Below are 19811 nucleotides of genomic sequence, written 5' to 3'. Positions count from 1 at the left end.
AATATTTGTAATATTTAAAATATTAAGTTAATAATTTTTTTAAAAATTATCTAAAACACTAAAAAAAGTCATAGCTTAACAGTACTTAATGACTCGTTCAAAAATTTTGAATTCAAGACATGTTGAATGTAAACCTCTCAAATGATGATGTTGTGAAAGTATGGATTGAACAATCAATCCTGTGTGCACGCTATACAAAGTGCTTGTCGCTAAAAAAAAAAATATACATATTATTTAACATAATTATATATATACATATATATATATATTTTTTTTTTCTTATCCACGTCCTTCCAAAAATTGAACTTTCAGGACTCATCCGTTAGCTTTACTTCAAATAATAATAATAATAATAAAATTGATATCATTATAATGGTACAGAGATTTAATTTTATCACATCTGTTGTCACCTTAACTTGAAAATATCCAAATCCTGACTTTTATGATAGCATGAAATTTATTCTAAAAAACTTCACTGCAACAAAAAATGGAATTCTGCCATTTTGGATACGTTTTTAACTTCCAAACACACCCAACAATCTAAACCCAGCAATCTACCTGGAAACACTAAAATCAATAGGTTCAATAGCAGTCCAAATTTTTTATAACATGGAATGTATTGACCACATGCTAATCTTTTCTGAACATTGTATTCATTAACACTTGGTTATAATAATCTACACTGACATAAATATAGTTTAGTGAACTGGTTGCATACTTTGTATCTCTGCTCAATTGGGGGAATAAAAAGAACCCAAGCCTTCCAAGAATATCTTCCAAGAAGAGCCCCATTTATTTTTTTTCCCGATGATCAACGGACCGGTGAAGAGAAGAAGATAACCAAGAAATATACCAAAAATCCAGCCAGAAGAATCCCTCCATAGATAAAAGCTTGTGATGATTGTTGTTTTGGGAAACTATACTCAATTTTGCAACATCTCATTTTGTCCTTTTCCGAGATCAAAACTCTCTCAACATATCTGTTACCAGGAGACAAATATATATATATATATATATATATCATATTGGAATTATATATAGATTGTATAGAATTAAGGAGTTTAAATGAAAATGGAGAAATAAAAAGAAAAAGGATGGGATTGATCACCTCTGAGTGAAGAAAGTGCTTTGGAGTATCTCAGAACTATTGTGATATGCTTCCTCCAGCCGATGATCATAAAGCAAAGCCGATAAATCAACCAGTTGTTCTTCGAGTTTCTGGCAAGTAGGTCAAGATAATATTGGAATGTGAATGTAAGAAGGTGATGTGATATTCACATTAGTGGTGTTAAACAAAGAGGTACTTACATCTAGATATTCTTCTAAGCGTTCTACTAACTCATGAGGGAAAGGCTCTGGCAAGTTGGTTATTTTCTTATAGAATTTTTCCAGCCAAAGCTCAGTGTTGGACTTGTTTTTCGAGCCTTTCACTGGTTCACCAAGAGGAGTTTTGAGATGCTCTGCAGCAAAAGACTGGACAAGCTGCAACAACAACACAGAAATTATTGCCAATGTATAAAATGTAGCAACGGCTTTTTAGATCATTATACCTCTGATGTATCCCGAATTATTCGTAAAGCAGAGTCCACTTGTGCATATATTGTGCTTCTCTGCAACAACAATGAAAATTAAAGCTTTGTTTGTTCGGTAAACAGCTTCTAGAAGTAAAAAAAAATATTTCCGTATATATGTATAAGTAAACCAAAACCACATGTCTGACAATGAACGGGCAGTTCTACAAATGATGTTCCAGTCTGAGCTCCATGATTTCAATAATTAAAAAACTAAATCCTAAATGTCATAATTAAGGGGATTCAATTGATGTCAAAGGTGAAAGCTGAATATAATTGATTTGTAAATTTGTCTAATATAGTCATAAGCTTGTAGCTGGTATAAGATCGCCGCTTGAACAAGTTCCACTAAGAACAATTTAAGACATCGGACTGCGCTTACCAGGGCAACATCCTGAAGCATCACGCTCACTCGAGAAGAATTAGAGAATGGTCCAAATGGATGACATCCTGTAGCCCAAAGCCAATTCACAACTGGCCTTTCATGTATACGTGATGCTTTTTCATAAGGGGCAGTAAGACTTCCCACAGCAGAAGCTAGGCCTGCTAAAATGTGCCGTTGTGCAAGGAATGGAAAAGCATGTTGTTTTTTGGTTTCTGAGACGAAGCTGGTGATAAGAAGAGAACAAGTCAATTAATAACAAGCCCTGCAACTGAATGACGTTGGTTCTTCACTTTCTAGCAAGTATAACTTTGTAATCTAGAAAATTAGCAGAAATAGTAACATAAGAGATCCAACCTCAAGGATCTCATAAGCAGGAGTATTATGTGGGTTCGTAGCTTGGTATTTTAGTCAAATGTATATTGATCCCACAAATCTTGTAGCAACTCTGAAAAGATAATATACATAAGTAACTCACCTTAAAGGTATCTTTTCATTATCATGCTGAAGGACAATGACAACATCCTTGCTGGTCCAAACAAGATTTTCATCTTCCATCAAAAGGTCGGGATCAACATCAGCCAATGAAAGAACAAAGCTGTGAAGCGTGCAACATGAAAGTAAATAATACATAAAAAGTTCAAGTTATAGTAGCATGAAAATCAAGGATTAAAGAAATAAAGGCCATTCAAAAGCCACTAAAAGGTGTTATGCTCAAAATGAAATCAGTGCACTGAAATTTGTATACATGGACTTGTTTTCCAAGACTTTGAACCACATAAAATATGGCTAAAGAAAAGACATGAGGTAACACACTTCAGAAAGTTCTAATCATCGAAAATGGAACATATATCCTCCAAGTACAGCTAATTCATCACTTGCAAACCAATTAAAATCAAGAATCAGCAATGATCAAAACCAATTTAAACAAATATTTCCAGCAATAATTAAAAGCTTAGGAAAAAAAATATATCATGCTGGAAGTAATAAAAAAAATTAATACATTTATCAGAGTCCAAAAAGTGGGAAATTTAGTGCTATCAAAACAAACTTATATGTTCTAGAGACCAAGAAAATTATCCTACATACGTATATAAGGGTCAAACAAGATATTAAATTGTCTCTACGAAGTGAGAGGGAATGATAGGCGTACACTGGCACAACTCTAGTTCCATATGTTCGGTACAAATTTCCCCTTTTCTTCTTTTCACCCTTTTTCTTATCCTTGCCATAACCATAACTTGCCCAGAGAGGTTTATGCTTGATAATAGAGTCCTGTGAATCAGAAGACTCATCCATCCATGTCTGCAAATTACAGCAAAATCAGGAATCATCTAGATATGCTCACCGCAGATTGCAAAATTATGTAGATGAATATAGTTTGGACATCATGATTTAAAACCAACCTGGCGGATGTAAAATTTACTTAATAGAGAAGGATCTGAAACCTCAAGTAAACCAGCAGCAAGCACATCAGCAGACCGTTCCATTTCCTATGACAAATTATAGAACAATAACAAATACTGATGTTACATCCCTGAACCTTGTCAGTCAAAGCTGGTTAAAGAATAGGTAATAAATATTAAGCATAAGAACTACATAATTAATTTTATTGCATATTCTTGACTGATAACCCTTCTGGTTAATAAATAAGAAAACTAAAAATGCTCTCAAAGATTTGGTCAACAAGGACAATTTATTCTATAAGCTTAATAAACAATTTCAGTATGGTAAAATCAACTAATTGAAGTGATTTATTTATAAAGACTCTAACAACAAATAGTTTCAGAATCTGAACATGTTCAAATAGGTCCAGCAACAAAATGATTATCCAGGCTGATGACTATAACATATTTGTTTAATGGGATATGCACTAAGCCAAATTTTTAACTCATTTAAACAGAAAGATACCAAGGCTCATTTATAAACCCACTTCTTTAAGAACTGCTCCATCCAAATATGTTCTTGTATGAACATGAAATCGCCCATCTGACTTTGTTTCATGAAGAGAGTGACCTCGCATTGCTTTAAAAACAGCAATGGCTAACTTCTCATGGCGATGAAGTGCATGTGAACCTCCAACAATTATAACCTCCTGAGCAGAACGGACCATCTTCTTCACCTGGAAGGAATAAGAATTCATCACATATTTGAAGAGAATTCTATGCATGCGTTTAGTGAAAAAATGTTCATACTCAAACAAAGTCCAAATTGTCCAATACTCTCCATAGCAATGGAAAGATTCTCCCCTACTTTGCACAATAGTAAAGTGAAAAATATATACAAAATATTTAAACAACAATGTGCTGCTGTTCCATGCATCTTGACATGAGAAGATCAATGCACTTTGGCATCTGGGCAAAGGAGACACAAATATGGTTCAGATTTAAAATCCAAAGATACGGGATTGTTGGCAAACTCATTCTGAGAAGCTTAAACTTCCACTCAACATGAAGAGGCTGAACACATATAGAGAATGAGATTAGAAACAGTAAAACTTTATTTTGATTCTCTCAACTCCATTAACGACCATTTGGTAATACAAATATATGAAGCAATCAAAACAAAACTTAAACCAACTAAACTGTATGCCAAAAATAGTTTGCAAAGAAAGAAATTGCTGACCTCTCTCTCAATTGCTTGAATATCAATGCTCTTGTTATGGCCAGCTTGGAGAATATTATATCTGTTGTGGTTTTGCAATACAATTATAGGTATAAGCAACCTTGTTGTCAAATCCACAGTTTCAAACCTGGGTATATACACACAGGCAAATGCATTAGTCACCGATAAATATGTTAAATTAAGTCCAACACAGTAAGTGATAAATTGCAATGATGATATACTACAGTTTTGCCAGAAATCACATGTGAGAGTATTGCCTTTCTTTATTTGTTATATATCTAATTTTTTATTCTCCATTGGTCTGCATGTACAACATCTCATCTTTGGGTCTAAATTATCTAATTTAATATAAATTATGGAATATCTATACAGAAAATGCTGCTAGAACTTAACAACATAAGTTTTTAAAATCTGACTCACAATAACATCTAATCCAACTAGCACACTTGCACAAAATGGATAGGCGTAAATGGTAAGATTTCTAGAAGAATACTGTAAATTCAGATACACAATGGTTCAAAAAAATATTTTAAAAAAAGTACCGAATATCAGGAGCAATGACATGCTCAATGGTTGTAGCAATGAGAGCTCCAACTTGTCCCATTAAAAGATCTTGTGTTGAACTTACTCTAGCAGCATTTGAGCCACTTGGAAAAATTAAATTTGATAACCGTGGTATAGTTCTGTAACTCACACTTCCTTCTTCAGTTTCTATTTTCCCATAAGTACAAGGACCTGCTGAGATATCGATCACAAGAAATCTGCATATTATGGTAAAGAATTAACTTGAGAGGGGAACAAAAGAGATGCAACCAAATATCAAGAAAATATTCCTTGCAAGAACATTGCAGCCATGCATTAAAATCGATGACAGTTAAGCTCACACCTGACTCTACACTGAAAACGAAATACAGTATAATACTTATTGTACAAAATTCAAGGGTGCAAGGCACATACAAATCAAAAGTGCAGGTGCACATCATAACCACATCAAACTCACAGAAGCATCAGGCGTGGCATAACTATATGTAGGAGACATGAGAAGAAGAAAAATTAAGCTTATAACTCAAAAGGTCAGGATTTTCAGCAGTGCAATTAAGGGTATCCATATGTGACTCATGCATGGTAAAACTCTCGATATGCACTACTAATTGTGAAATGCACAAATATAACCACAATATAACCTACTCAGGTATATCCTGACTTTTTATCTCCAATAGCTACAGAGAGAGGGCTTCTTTTGGAATTCCTACTAGAAAATTATGAATTTTGACAATACAGAAATTGAGGTTCAGAAGCATTGCAATTTGATTAACAATATATGTAACCTCTCCCTTGTAACAAAACAAACTTGACAATACAGAAATGAATTACCTCCCAGATCCCAACCAAACCTGAGATGCTCCTCCTCCATCGTAACGATAACGATAGATGTAACCTCCCTCTTGTGTTTTTAATTGTTCATCTGTTAGTCCATCAATTTTTCCATACATTAAACTTCCAAGATCGATTTCTTTGTTCCTAGGATCCATTCTAACCTGCAGCAAAAAGCAAACCCATTGTACTGTATTGGGCATTGATTATAAAAAGGAAAAAGTGAAAATAAATTCTATGAAGATGTTTATCATGAAAATAATTTAAATCAAAGTATCATTTGTTTATTAAAAAAAAAGGATACTTTGATAGTCGGAAATGAAAATCAATGTAAACCATAAAAGAAACAGCTTAAAAAATAACAGATTTGTAGCATATACCTTGTCAAAGTTCACAAGAAATATTGCAGCTGGAAGACGTCGGTCAACTTCAGGAGCAGAAAAGCCACCACCATCCAAATCAAACATGAAAGAGTAAAGATTTTCGAAAGTTGGCTCTACTAACATTGCATCTACCTCAAAAAGAGGGACCTCCCTTCCATAATCACTCTGAAAAAGTAAATAGATCACAATTCTTTATTGAATTTCCTCTTTAAGTCATCCTATATGATTAAAATGGGTGAAACAAGTTTACTAAGTTACCTCTCTAGCATTCCCAGCAGGGACCATAGCATCCTTTAAGGCCTGCTCAAGAGCTATTAATTCTGGCTGACCTGCCTATACTTTAAAATAAGTGACTTGTAAGAGAAGCACATAAGAATACCTTGTCTGCATATGCATGACAGAACAAAAGACGAATCATTCAAGAATTTCGCTTCAAGTTTCCAAGTAGTAAACAAATACAAGACCTATACATCAGGCTATAAACAACCATGCTGGACTGCAGCCTGCCTAAATTTGAGCATGAAATTTTTGTTTCTATTTTAATATGTGAAAATACTGCTGAACCTGGGCACAGGTTTTTTAGCTCCCTTTGAACCCATGCTCGGATTGAACACCCACACTAGCAGCCATATCTATATGACCCTTTATTGTTATGCATATCCCTCTCAGCTAATGTACCAGTTTTTTTAATTAAACAATAGAACCAGATCATTTACCTATCAAAGTCAATGTTGCACAAATCAGTAAGAAAACCTATTATGGAAGTGTAACTCTATGAGTCACGGTCCAATCTTCCATAGCATAAAGATATTTCCATTACATGGTATACAAGTGGAAAGAAGATCGCAAGGACTATGGACATAAATAAATCACAAGCAAAGGAATAAAAAATTTCATAGTTGTCAGAGATAAATATACCATATAATTGAGCTGAAGAACAATGAATCCTAATAAAATTATATAGTAAAAGCAAAAACTTGTTCTGCACAATGCTCTCCTTGGGACAAAAACAAAGTTATTTTTGACAACCAAGGTTAAGAAGGTGTTGCAAAACAAAACTTTTCAGCAGATAAGCACAAATGATTTGGCAGTAAATTAAAATCAAATGCTGTCCAAGATTGAAGCTTACAAGTATTGCATTATACACAATATGATGCTCAATGTCAATTGGCTCCCCAGTCTGAAGGCAAGATGGTCGGTGTGTCGGGAAGCTGCTTTTCAGGAAACTTTCAAGTTTCTGTGGATCCAAAGTGTATCTGTACCCCCCATCACCATTAAATCCAATAAGGACAACATTAACCTCGAGTGGCACTTGAAATGGAACCTATGAATCAACAAAACATTTAATACATACTTTTGGATCGAACAAAAAAATTGAAGTATAAAACACAATTCAAGACAGGTAATAATATTATGAAGAAGCCAAATATACGAAATGGCACCTGCAACCAATTTCCATCGACCAATAAAACCTCTGATGATCAATTTGCTCATTTTGAAAGGATTGGATAAAGATTAGGAGCACAACAATGCAATACAATTTAGACATATAACTTAAAGAGATCAACCACAATAAACCCAGAAACTGAGAATCCTAACATACTGATTTGATAAATAATTCAGTAAAAGGAAGAGATAGAAATCCCTAAAAACAAGAAAAGATCAACAAAAGAGGGATCGAGATATGCCTCAGCACGCGTATGAAGCATACGGCGGACATCAGCGCGTACGCTATCCTCCACATCGTTGAACGCACCATGATGCCACTGCGGGTGTCCAGGATCTCGCCGGAAAGCTTGAGGAGCCGATGAAGCAGCAAAAACAAAGAGATAACAAGAGAAACAGAAGACCAAGGATCGAATTAGAGAAGCCATAGCTCTCTATTCCTTGATCTCTAACTCTTCGAGCTTCCTCGATCTATCGAAATCTCAGCGACGCTAGGGTTTAGAAGAGACCTTTCGCCATGGACGACGAGAGAGAGAGAGAGAGAGAGAGCTGCTGAGGTTTTGGGGTCGTGAAACAATTGAATTGAAGTATGTTTTGCAAATACACCCTCGTAGTATTATAAATTTAAATAATAATTCATAAATATATTTCTTAAAAAGTTCAAGGTGTTATTCGCTAAATATACCTATCCGAAACTTCTAATCGAAATCGATAAGCATTCCCTTCGTTCCTCTCCCGCGCCACCGCGCGCTCCGATGCTCCTCTCGCTCTGCAGCGCTTCTCCTCCATCAATCCCCTCAAACTCTCGCCATTGCCTCCAATCCGTCAAAACCCTAGCGGAGTCCATCTCCGGGAACCGCCCAGCATCGCTCCTTGCCGCCCCGATCGAGTCCCTCCGCCGCGGGGACTGGGTGAAGCTCATATGTGGCGCTAGCTTCGAGGATATGGCTGATGTGAGGAATTTATCGCTTGTTTATACTCTCGCTGGAGGTACTCCATTGAAACTTGTCCAAGCTCTGGTTTTTGCTTGATTTGATTGTGTGCTTGGGGTCTTTTGCAGTGGATTGCATTGATTGTGCGGCTGATGCGTCTGTGGTAAATGCGGTAAATGATGGGATTGATGCTGCTCTCGAGATTGCTTCAGTGCGGAGGCCGTGGGTTATGATCAGTGTCAATGATGATAGGAACGATCTCCATTTTCGTAAAGCTGGTGAGCTTCTGTTTCAAGTTTGTTTTAGTTGAGAATTTTCTGGAAATTTTCTCTTATATTGAGATTCATTGTGGATTTTTTATGTATGGCGTGCATCCTTGATTGAGTGTGAATGATTTATGTGAGTCTTCATGCCTGCAACTTGAGATTTATGCATCAAAGACGCAAATTTTGCTTATACCTAGTCCTGGTAAGGGTTTTGAAAAGGTTCTTTTACAAAGTTTAATGGAAAAGAGATGGTCATGTTGCATGTAGCTGATCATTTTTCAAATATTTGCAATACTTACCTTTAATTGTCCACAATGCGTCTGTGGGATGTGAGTATCTGAATTTACTTTTGTAATGATAGGAAATCTAAGCGATGTAATTTTTTTTTTTTACCCTTTTACTGGATGATTTTTTAAAAAGAAAATCTCAAATTCATCTGGAAAGCAATTCTGTAGGGATAGAGGTTATTGATCCTATAAGTTAATTCAATTTGGTGCATATGAATAGTTCAGTGATGGGCTTTATGAAAAAGTTGAGTTTGTGTCAATAAATTGAACTTTTGGTGTTTCTTGCTTGACAGAGTTTGATCCTGAGGATTGCCCACCAGATTGTTCAAGACCATGTGAAATGGTCTGCCCTGCTAATGCAATATTGTTGAAGAGGATGTCAGAAGGAGATGAAATTCAAGACGGATCCCATGCGAGGGGTAAACTCCAGGTGTTAATATTTCAATGCTTGTTTGGTTGTCTATCCTGACATAGCAAATGCCTGAGTCATTTCTTCTGCAGGGTGGGGTCATAACAGAGCGTTGCTATGGGTGTGGCCGTTGTTTACCTGTTTGTCCATTTGACAGAATAAGTGGGTGTTTCTTTCTCTGATTTAATGTCTAATTTGAAAGGCAAGGAGTTTTTATGCTTACTCCTAATGCTTGTGTGGAGTGTTTTGATGATAAATCTCATAAAAGCTTTTATTGAATGGGTGTACTTTTGTTTGGTGTTGAATTTCTGTTGAATTCATGTAGGAGCTATCACTTATATTAGGGATCTTGCTACTACATCTGCACTACTAAAAAGAAATGATGTGGATGCTATAGAGATACATACTCGTGGGAGGTAAAAACTGTTCTCTTGTTATTTTCACATTTTATCTTTTAGAAAATTAGTTTATGAAGGTGTTTTATCATTCAGGGAGTTGATTCACTAATGTTCTTTATTTTGTATATGCCACTGCCGTGTATACTAAACCTTTTAGGACTACTGAATTGTTCAAAGAGCTATGGACTGGCTTGTCTAGTTCAATTGGCCATCTGAAGCTAGTTGCAGTAAGTCCCTCCTTGGCTTAGCAACATAACTCTAGTATAGATAAAGGCAACATAACTCATCAAAATTTAGTCCCTTCAGTCTAAATAATAAATTTCATTTGGGTTATCATTATGTAAATTTTATTTGTTTCATTTCTTAATCTGGGCATTGTCATGTGTCTTTTTATGGGCCAGGTCAGTCTGCCAGATAATGGAGAATCAACTGTAGCTACCATGCATATGATTTACTCAATAATGAAGACTGATCTTGAATGCTACAATTTATGGCAGGCATATTCATTGTTTCTTCTTAATAAGGAGAATTTTCTTTATCGATATTGCTCAGAATTTGTTTTTAATATCTGCATTGGGAGTCTCTTGCTTGTTTGAACTGTAAAGTTATCACCTGAGTATATACATTTCATAGTTGGATGGCCGGCCTATGAGCGGGGACATTGGTCGAGGTGCAACAAAAGAAGCAGTCACCTTCGCTGCTCGTATATCATCTATGCAGGACCGGCCTCACGGTCAGTATCTACAATGTTAATTAACCATTTGATGTTGAATGGTTTTAAATGTTCCTGCATTAATCTACTTATCAGATCAATAGGTTCATAGATTTTTTTTTCCGTAGGGTTCTATCAGTTGGCTGGTGGCACTAATGCCCACACCATAGATTCCTTGAGGAAAGTAGGGCTTTTCAGAGCAAAGAATGATCCTGGTAGCTTCTCTTAGACCTTTTTTATTTTTTCTGACGAACATCTTAAAATGTTTTCCTAAACCCTTGTACATCTTTATAGCTAGATCAGTTTCTGAAAAACACTAATGCATCTCTGGCAGCTGATTCTAATGCTTTGATCGGTGGAATCGCTTACGGTGGTTATGCTAGGAAGGTCTGATCTGTGTCGATTAATTATTACTTTCGATCGAAGAAATATGTGTTTCAAATTCATTGATCTCCGTATTTCGCAGATCATAGGACGAGTTTTGCGTCGAATACCATCCAAACATGGCCATGCACACATTGAAGACTATCCTGAACTTATGCTGGATGCAATCAAAGAAGCCTTTAATTTGGTAGGACCTGTAAAGTGCTGATATTGTGATTTGATCACATTATTGATACTTGAAAACTCCAAATAACTAAATCTATGCTTGTAAATATCACCATCATTCACATTATTCGGTCACTTTATATGGTTTTATTTAAAACTTATATTTTTACACATGTATTACATTTTTGGGTATATATATGTATATATAATAAGTTCCAAATCCAGATTAAAAAAAAAAGTATGTCACAATATTGTTGGGCAATTGTCAGTCAAATGGTAAACTGTTGTTATAATACACATTTAGCCAACCTCAAATATATAGCTTCTCGTTGTTATTGTGTGTATATATATAAATATAATAAGTCTCAAATTCGGATAAAAAAAAAAAAGAAATGTCATCATTTTAGGCAAACTGTTGTTAAACTTTACACATTAGAGTCCAACGAAGAAACATAAGACAAATAGATTATTTCATTAATTTGAATATCAGTAGTACATCTCTTGATAGCTTGGTACGTTACTTAATCTCATGCAACAATACAACAGTATTTAATATAAATATATGTAAATATAAATGCCATGCATGCACGTAGACTTAAAAGAGTCTTTTAGTAGTAATCCTGATCCAAATTGTTATCTAAAATCCACCGCCACCGCCAGCTCCGCCACCAAATCCTCCACCACCACCTGCTCCAGCACCAACCCCAACTCCTCCTCCAGCTCCACCACCACCTCCAAACCCTCCTCCGGCACCAGCACCGCCACCGCCACCAAGACCTCCTCCCCCACCAGCACCGCCACCGCCACCTAGACCTCCTCCAGCACCACCACCTGCCCCACCACCTAGACCTCCTCCGGCACCGCCACCTGCACCACCACCGCCACCTAGACCTCCTCCAGCACCACCACCGAGACCTCCTCCGGCACCGCCACCTGCACCACCACCGCCACCTAGACCTCCTCCTGCACCACCACCGAGACCTCCTCCGGCACCACCACCTGCACCACCACCGCCACCTAGACCTCCTCCAGCACCACCACTCCACCGAGACCTCCTCCAGCACCACCACCACCACCGAGACCTCCTCCGGCACCACCACCACCACCACCACCGAGACCTCCTCCAGCACCACCACCTCCACCGAGACCTCCTCCGGCACCACCACCACCACCGAGACCTCCTCCAGCACCACCACCACCACCGAGACCTCCTCCAGCACCACCACCGCCACCGAGGCCTCCTCCTGCACCACCACCACCAGCACCTAATCCACCACCAAGAAATGTCTCCTTCTCAAGCATTCTAGCCTCCACAATCCCAACAATCATGAGCATTGCCATTGCCATGAATCCCAACACTCCCAAACACTTAACAAACTTCCCCATTGTATTATATTATATGATCTCTAACTAGCTTCCACAACCATACTCTTTCTTAATTAAGCTCTCAACTTAATTCATGCATAACACTTCAATACCTCTCTTGCTCTTTTATAGACCTTGAATTTAATGCTAGTGGTTAGAAACATCTGATCTCTCTTTAATTTCCCCAACAAGACCATGTGGAAAATAAGCCCAGAAATTCTACACTTAGACTTTGGGGAGCTCTGAAATCAAGCACAATTACACATCTTCTTTAATGCTTTCTCTCAACTCTCAACTAACCCAGACTCTTTCTTTTTCAGCTTTTCCATGTTATACATATATATACTATTAATTTCCCCTTTTTTAGTTTTTTTCACCATTAATTTACACACACACTACTCTCTCTCTCTCTCTCTCTCTCTCAGTTTTTTTAAAAAATTATTGCATGCATGCTTCTTAAGAAAATAGGTAATTATTAGACATGAATTGGATAAAAGGCAATATTTATAAGGCAGTTAAAATGTTTTCCATTAACAGTTTTTTAATTTTTATTTACGACAATAAATTTTTACTGAAACTTAGTCAATAATAATATTTACTGTGTTTCATACTTTCTAACCATAACTTGACTTTGTCCACCGACCAGTTTAAATCTTGTTAAAATTTTGCTTAACTCCTCGGAAGTACTAAGTATTTTGTTCTAGTCCCTGTCATTGTACTTAATTTTACTTGAATTCCTTTGTACCAGTTTTCACACTTTCTTCTTCATGTATGTATAAATATAATATGTATATATATATATATATATATATATTGGGCAAATGTGCAAAAGATCATGCTTCGTAAGGGCATAAAAGTAATTACATCTTTACGTACAGAAAACACAGCAATGTAACGCATGAGAAAGTGCAAAACTTTCATTGTAAAAAGATGGCAAAGAAGCTAAAGAAAGAAGAACAGGAACTTTGCATCAGTATGAGCTCTGGTGTACAATATAATTTTGTTGATGTTCTTTGGCAACAAAATAGAGACAAGTACTCTTCATATGAATCTCTGAACTGATTGCAAACAATTTTGTTGACTGCATGCACTTTGCAGCAAAATCAAGGGATGAAGAATAGGGACTAAATATGAAAAACATTTTAGAGCTGGTTACCATATTCTCTTTCATGCTCTAGGATTAAAAAATATCTGTGAGGGTGGAGTTGGCGCAGGACCGGAAGGATGGAGCTTCTCCGCGACCTGTGGCCAAGCTCCGACGGGGCTTTTGGAGATGACGGTGCTAAGGGAATTGGCGGTCACAAAAGAGAAGACGACAACCCGGGTGGAGTAGGCGCACTTGAGGGTGGGGAGATAGGTAAGGATAGTAAGCGATCCTACGCCCAGGCGGCCAGTTCCTCCTCATCTGGAGGAATCCCTAGGTCTCAGGGCAAGCGCATACAGGATTCGATGCAGGTGAAGATAGGTAAGCTGCAGAGTGGGGCGTGCATATCTGGTGCTAAACGTCTCCGTTCCCCGGTGGACGCCACGTGTGGGAGATGCTTCCGGTCGACACACAAAACTTCTGAATGCCGCCATCAGGTGGTTTGCTTGAGGTGTGCCTGAGTGGGTCACATGGCGGCCGATGTCCGGTCGTCCGCAACGGAGGAAACGGCTGCATGTGCGGACAAAGAAGGATGGTCCTCTCATGTTCGGGGAGGATGCTCGTGAGGAGCCAATTCACAAGACAGTGGCGCCATCAAACCTTCTACTCACATGCGCTTCCCTGTCCCTTTCTCTAACCCCGGAGACTGAGAAGATTAGAGATGAGTTAACGAAGGTCGCCGTTCTTTCGATCATTGATGGGTTTGTTAATGAAGGTAGTGTGCTTGAGGTGGCACCGACGATCATCAACCGGCCACTTGCGGGACCGATCACTCCTCTCAGCGAGTGCACCTTCCTCGTTCCTTTGGCAAGTAGGGAGGAAGCCAAGGAGGTGTGTAAACCGGGTCGGGCCTCAAAGTTGCCACTAAGGACGGACCGCGACCTTAAAGTCGGGCCCCTTGACGATCGGAGTTGGGTGCTGAGGGTCGGGCATTGGGAAAGAGACAGTGGGTCTCCATATGGAATTTACCGCTTCACGGCTGGTGCTGGAATATTATCGCGGATGTGGTGCGGCCGTGGGGGAACTGGTCGCACTTTCGCAGGCGACCACGCCGCACAAGCGGTTCCTGTCGGTTCTTATTCGTCGTCGCACCAGAGTCGCACTGCTGTTTGAGCTTGAACTCAGCTTAGGCATGAGGAAATACATGGTTTTTATTATTGGAGACAGGGGGGTTCTGCCGTCGTTCCGACGGGACATTGGCCATTATGTGATCCCTAAGACTGGTTCGGAGGACGTCGGGCAACCACCTGAACGTAGGAGCATACACGAGATCCCTAGGAAGGAGAAGGGGAAGCCGTTGCTTTTTCAGGAGTCGTCGAGGGATAAAGGGCAGGTTGAGCTTGGCTCCCGCCTTGTCGAGCAAGGGACGAAGCCTGTACCGGGGGACCTCCATTGCGCCACCTCTGCGAGACCTGTCGTGGTTGAGCCCAGCTCCCATAGTGATGGTGATGGACCCATGTCGTATGAGCCGTCTGGCGGTGATATTACTGGTGGTGCTATGGTGGAGTGATGCTCCCACAGGGATCGGGCGGGGCAAGACCATCGGAGGCCGCCAGGAAAACGGACCGATGGTCACTGTAATGCTCGTGGGGATTCCGGTGGCCGCTCACGGGCTCGGACACCCGAGAACCCGACGTGTCGAGCATTGGGTGGTTTGTCCCACGAAGGAGACAGGTGGCATTCATACAACATCCGAGGTTTTTCCTACTTTAGTGGACAAACGGCGGGAGTTAATTCCTCACAAGAATTTCAAGTTGGCTAAGAGGGGGGATGCAGGTTTTGAAAGGAATTCTGGGCCCCGTGAATTGATGGATCCAATTATCAGCTCTAACGTTGATTGAAACTTGGGCCAAGTTACCTCGTCCCAAAATGATTTCGAAGCTGGTGATCCTCTACTTCAGGATGTGGGTCACTGCTTGGGCCAAGTGCCCGGCTCAAATCACTGATGGGAACATTGGATCTCTGAGTCCTGGCCGGATCATGGGCCTGATAAAGGGCCAAATGCTGATTCTAAGGGGTTGGGCTTGGGGGAATGCAAGAGTTTGGACTCTTTGGCCAATCTAGATGATGAGAACTTGAACTTCAACAACGCAAACTTGATGCCGGCTATGCCCCCCTGTGGAGTTTAAGTGGGAATTCTTAGCTGGGTGGTGGGTGATGTCACCTGACATTGTTCGAACCACTACCACATGTGACATCCCGTCTAAGGAACATACTGTGTTGCACTCACCTCTTTCAACAAATGACTCACCGGATAGCTTTTCTGAGTCTGATGATCCAATCTCTGAGTTTGAGATGAACCTTCGGAAGTTGATGCTGGGTTTACTTAGGGATCCAGAGGCAAGGACCGTCTCGCAACAGAAGGGGACCCGTAGGAGCGAACGCATAAAGAAGCCATCCTCACGCTTCAATGAGGAGGCGGGTTACATTGCTGAACCTCCAAAATCGGCTAAGAAGCGGGCCCCGCACGATACCGCTGAGGAAGGTACTGCCTCAAAACCGCTACTCATTTCTGATTGGTCAAATGCGCAACTTGCTTGTTATTGTGATGTATGTGGTATTTCTTTATCGAATCAGGTTCCCGAATGCTTGCAACATATTCGCTTTTTAGAGCAAACTCACTGCTACTGTGAGTGAGTTGGTGTCCTCTCTCGAGGACTGCTAGCTGTTTAGAGTGTCTTTATGAATATCATATCTTGGAATGTTAGGGGGTCTAGGGAGGCTCGCAAAACCTGTTCTCTGGGTTAGGATTTTTAAATTTGCATTTTGTTGACGTGTGTTGTCTTCAAGAATCTAAGCTAGAAGAGGTTCCTCCTTCTGTGTGGAGAGAGATTGGAGGAAGTCGTTTGGACCAATTTTTCTTTGTGCCACTCTAGGAACTCACGGGTGGTATCATCTTGGGTTGGAATAGTGTGCTCATGTCCGCAATCTTCCTCAGATGGGCACTTTTAACATCACGCTGAGTTTTTGTTCCAAACGCCAGAATTTGACTCGCATGATGTACTCGATATACGGACAAAATGCTAGATCGCTGAAATGTGCCTTCTCGGAGGAATTACGCGAGAATGTGGATGCACCGGGTGTCCCCTGGATCATCTGTGGTGACTTTAATGCAATTTTTGACATGGGGGACAAAAATTGGGGGCTGCCTAATTTGGAGGACATTAGAATGGCTAATGCCTTTTTGCATGAGTTAAAGCTTCTGAGCCCTCCCTCGATGAGGCGCATTTATCTCACATGGACTAACGCCAGCTCGAACCAACCTGGGTGAAACTAGACCATTTTATTGTTAGTGAGGATTGTATGAGTCGGTTTCCCAAGATGGTTCAAAATTGTCTTCCCCGATTGGGTTTGGATCATGTGCCCATCAGGCTCGAACTGGGTAATCATTGCTCAGCTCCTCGACCTTTCAAGTTCGAACTCGTGTGGTTCATCGATGGATGGTTTTCCTGGAGCTCATCAAACAATGGTGGTCTGAGCTACAGCCGCATGGATGTGGGGCATTTGTCATGGCAAAGAAAGTTGCCGGGATCAGGGATCGACTAAGACATTGGGCTAAATACCCTTTGGCTCTCATCAAGCTTAAGAAATTGGAACTCTTGCACGAGCTTGAAAAACTTGATTTGGTCAAGGAACAACGATGTTTGAATGTTCTGGAGCTTAAACAGGAAGATGAGCTTCTCTTAAAATTATACGACATTCATAAACAGGAGGAGATTTACTGGAAGCAGCTGTCTAGGCTTCTTTGGTTAAAGGAATGAGATGAGAACACGAGCTTCTTTCACACTGTGGCTAATGGACGCAAGAACGGGAACTTCATCCCCAATATTAGCCTCAATGAAGCTACCTTCACCAATTCTAAGGAAATTGGGAAGATTTTCTCTAGTAGGTTTCAACAACAGTTCGGGTGTAAGCGTAATCTCCGTTTCCGGATTGATTTTTGTAAGCTCATGGCTACACGTAATCGAGGTTGATTTGTCTCACCGGAAAGGCCTTTTTCGCTGGAAGAGCTTTCAAAGCAATGTCTTCGACCTTGGGAAGGATAAGGCCCGGCCCCGATGGCTTCCCTTTGCAATTCTTCTAAAATTCGGGATACTATTAAGATTGATCTCTTTAAGCTTTGTGAGGACTTCTTCATGGGGAATGCGAATTTGGAAAGAATCAATTGGGCTAGTATTGCTTTAATCCCTAAGGTTGAGGCACCAGAGAACCCAAAGTGATCACAGTCCCATTAGTCTTATCAATTCCTCCCTAAAAATTCTCTCAAAAATCCTTGCAACTCGATTGAGTAGGGTCATTAACTCCCTTGTGGGTATGGACCAATCGGCTTTCCTAAAAGGTAGATGTATCTTGGATAACATCGCCACTGCGGAGGAAATTATCTTCAGCCTCCACAAACACAGAATTCCGGGGTTCATCCTCAAAGTGGATTTCGCTAAGGCCTTCGATATGATGGATTGGGATTTCCTTCTCGATTTCCTATCTGCTAGGGGTGTTGGAGATAGATGGGTCGGGTGGATTAGGAGCATCCTTCACTCCTCTAAGGCTTCCATTCTTGCTAATGGATCACCGAATGGATACATCCGTTTATCAACGTGGATTGAGGCAAGGTGATCCGTTGTCCCCTTTGTTGTTTGTTCTGGTTATGGATGCCTTAAGTGCGATGTTCTCTCATGCCCCGGATTCCAAAAATACCGTGGGTGTTCCGCTGGGGGAGTTCGGTAGATGTTGCAATCTCCACTACGCGGATGACCTTTTAATTTTCACCTCATGGGGGCTCGAGGACCTCAGGATTATCAAACTTATTTTATTCTATTTGAAGGAATGTCGAGTTAGCTACAAATTTCTAAGACTTGTCTTTACTCTAGTTACCGGGGTGAGTTTCCTGACTCACTACGGCAGACACGCTGTATTGCGAGGTGGGTATGTTGCCACCACTTATCCGGGTATGCCAATCTCTGTAGGCGATCGCAGATACAAGATTGGGAGGGCCTCTGTCCTCAAGGTCCCGTAAGACTTGCCTCATGGAAAGTGAAACATCTTTTCTCTCGGGAGGTCGATCGACTCGGTGAATCCGGGTCCTCATCGCGATCCCAACTTATCGATGTCCATTTTTAGGTTGCCTTGCTAGGTCATCAAAAAGATTGATAGTCTCAGAAGAGATTTCCTCTGGTCTGGACCAGATTTGGACCGGTCCGCCGCCGACTGGGTTAGTTGGAAAAATCTTTGTCGACCAAGGGACCAGGGTGGATGGGGCATTTTGGACCTCCCAGCATTCAATCAGGCTCTTTTGGGTAAATGGTGGTGGAAGTACACTACTGATCTCTCTTGGAGTGGAGCGAAAGTACTTCACTTCAACTACGGCGGGTCATGGGGTCTGTGTTAGCCATAACACGATCGGGAGAATTTCCTACTTTTGAAAGGGGTCTTAAGTTGCTCTACCGGGCGCTGGGAGGTTTCATCCGGATGGATGTCAAGGATGGTTAGGATACCCGGCTTTTGGAAAGATCATTGGCTTGATGGGAGAGCCTCCATGTACTGTGGGTCTCGAGATGTTCAAAGGCTTGTCATCAACCCAATGGGACTATTAGGGATCTCCTTCACTTGTTAGATGCACCGCCTCGTGGATGCGTGAGGTCTCTTTCCGATCCTCGACCGCCCGCTTGTCTCCTCACGAACCACTAAGGATATCAAGAAGTGGAGTCTTACAGCAAAGGGGATGTTCTCAGTCAAGTCCTACAATTTCCTCATCGATGGAGGGTTAAGATGCCAAGTGGCTAAGTTTTTTGGCGAGGCCGGTGTCCAAAGAAAATTACTCTTTTTCAACCGGGCTTGCTTGGCAAAAATGCAATTCTCACATTGGAAACCCTTAGCTGCTAGGAGGTGCAACAGATGCCGACTGGATACTGCGTGCTTTTGTCATGCGGGTTCGGAGTCCGTTAATCATCTTTTTCCTCCAATGCCCTTT

General features: G+C 40.4%; 3 protein-coding genes across 6 annotated transcripts; 1 reads left to right on the top strand and 2 right to left on the bottom strand.

The window, feature by feature from the left end:
• Positions 1 to 559: 559 nt before the first annotated feature.
• On the bottom strand, positions 560 to 8328 carry LOC120263457. Its single transcript, XM_039271367.1, has 16 exons — positions 8024 to 8328; positions 7465 to 7659; positions 6594 to 6668; positions 6333 to 6500; positions 5953 to 6116; positions 5121 to 5339; positions 4579 to 4705; positions 3887 to 4075; positions 3360 to 3446; positions 3107 to 3258; positions 2432 to 2551; positions 1954 to 2179; positions 1551 to 1610; positions 1309 to 1482; positions 1109 to 1218; positions 560 to 980 (listed from the first exon to the last, which is right to left on the bottom strand). Exons 1-16 carry the CDS (start codon positions 8207 to 8209, stop codon positions 812 to 814), a joined length of 2421 nt encoding a protein of 806 aa, XP_039127301.1. The 5' UTR covers positions 8210 to 8328; the 3' UTR covers positions 560 to 811.
• Positions 8329 to 8486: 158 nt separating this feature from the next.
• Positions 8487 to 11505, top strand: LOC120263025. 4 transcript variants are annotated; one of them, XM_039270949.1, is made up of 11 exons: positions 8488 to 8771; positions 8842 to 8991; positions 9560 to 9696; positions 9768 to 9837; positions 10001 to 10091; positions 10231 to 10300; positions 10475 to 10570; positions 10707 to 10806; positions 10914 to 11000; positions 11120 to 11172; positions 11252 to 11505. In XM_039270949.1, exons 1-11 carry the CDS (start codon positions 8537 to 8539, stop codon positions 11375 to 11377), a joined length of 1215 nt encoding a protein of 404 aa, XP_039126883.1. In that variant the 5' UTR covers positions 8488 to 8536; the 3' UTR covers positions 11378 to 11505. The 4 variants fall into 4 exon arrangements, with proteins under 4 accessions (XP_039126885.1, XP_039126883.1, XP_039126884.1 ...); XM_039270952.1 differs by having other exon boundaries at positions 8660 to 8734; XM_039270951.1 differs by lacking the exon at positions 11252 to 11505 and having other exon boundaries at positions 8487 to 8771; positions 11080 to 11169.
• Positions 11506 to 11971: 466 nt separating this feature from the next.
• Positions 11972 to 12720, bottom strand: LOC120263272 (glycine-rich cell wall structural protein-like). Its single transcript, XM_039271138.1, has 2 exons — positions 12525 to 12720; positions 11972 to 12333 (listed from the first exon to the last, which is right to left on the bottom strand). The coding sequence occupies exons 1-2, from the start codon at positions 12718 to 12720 to the stop codon at positions 11972 to 11974; spliced, it is 558 nt and encodes a 185-aa protein (XP_039127072.1).
• Between the last annotated feature and the right edge of the window lie 7091 nt (positions 12721 to 19811).

This window comes from Dioscorea cayenensis, chromosome 6, assembly GCF_009730915.1.
Source record: "Dioscorea cayenensis subsp. rotundata cultivar TDr96_F1 chromosome 6, TDr96_F1_v2_PseudoChromosome.rev07_lg8_w22 25.fasta, whole genome shotgun sequence".
Classification (NCBI taxonomy): domain Eukaryota; kingdom Viridiplantae; phylum Streptophyta; class Magnoliopsida; order Dioscoreales; family Dioscoreaceae; genus Dioscorea; species Dioscorea cayenensis.
The sequence above is the reverse complement of the archived record's forward strand: the minus strand, read 5'-3'. Positions and strand labels throughout refer to the sequence as shown.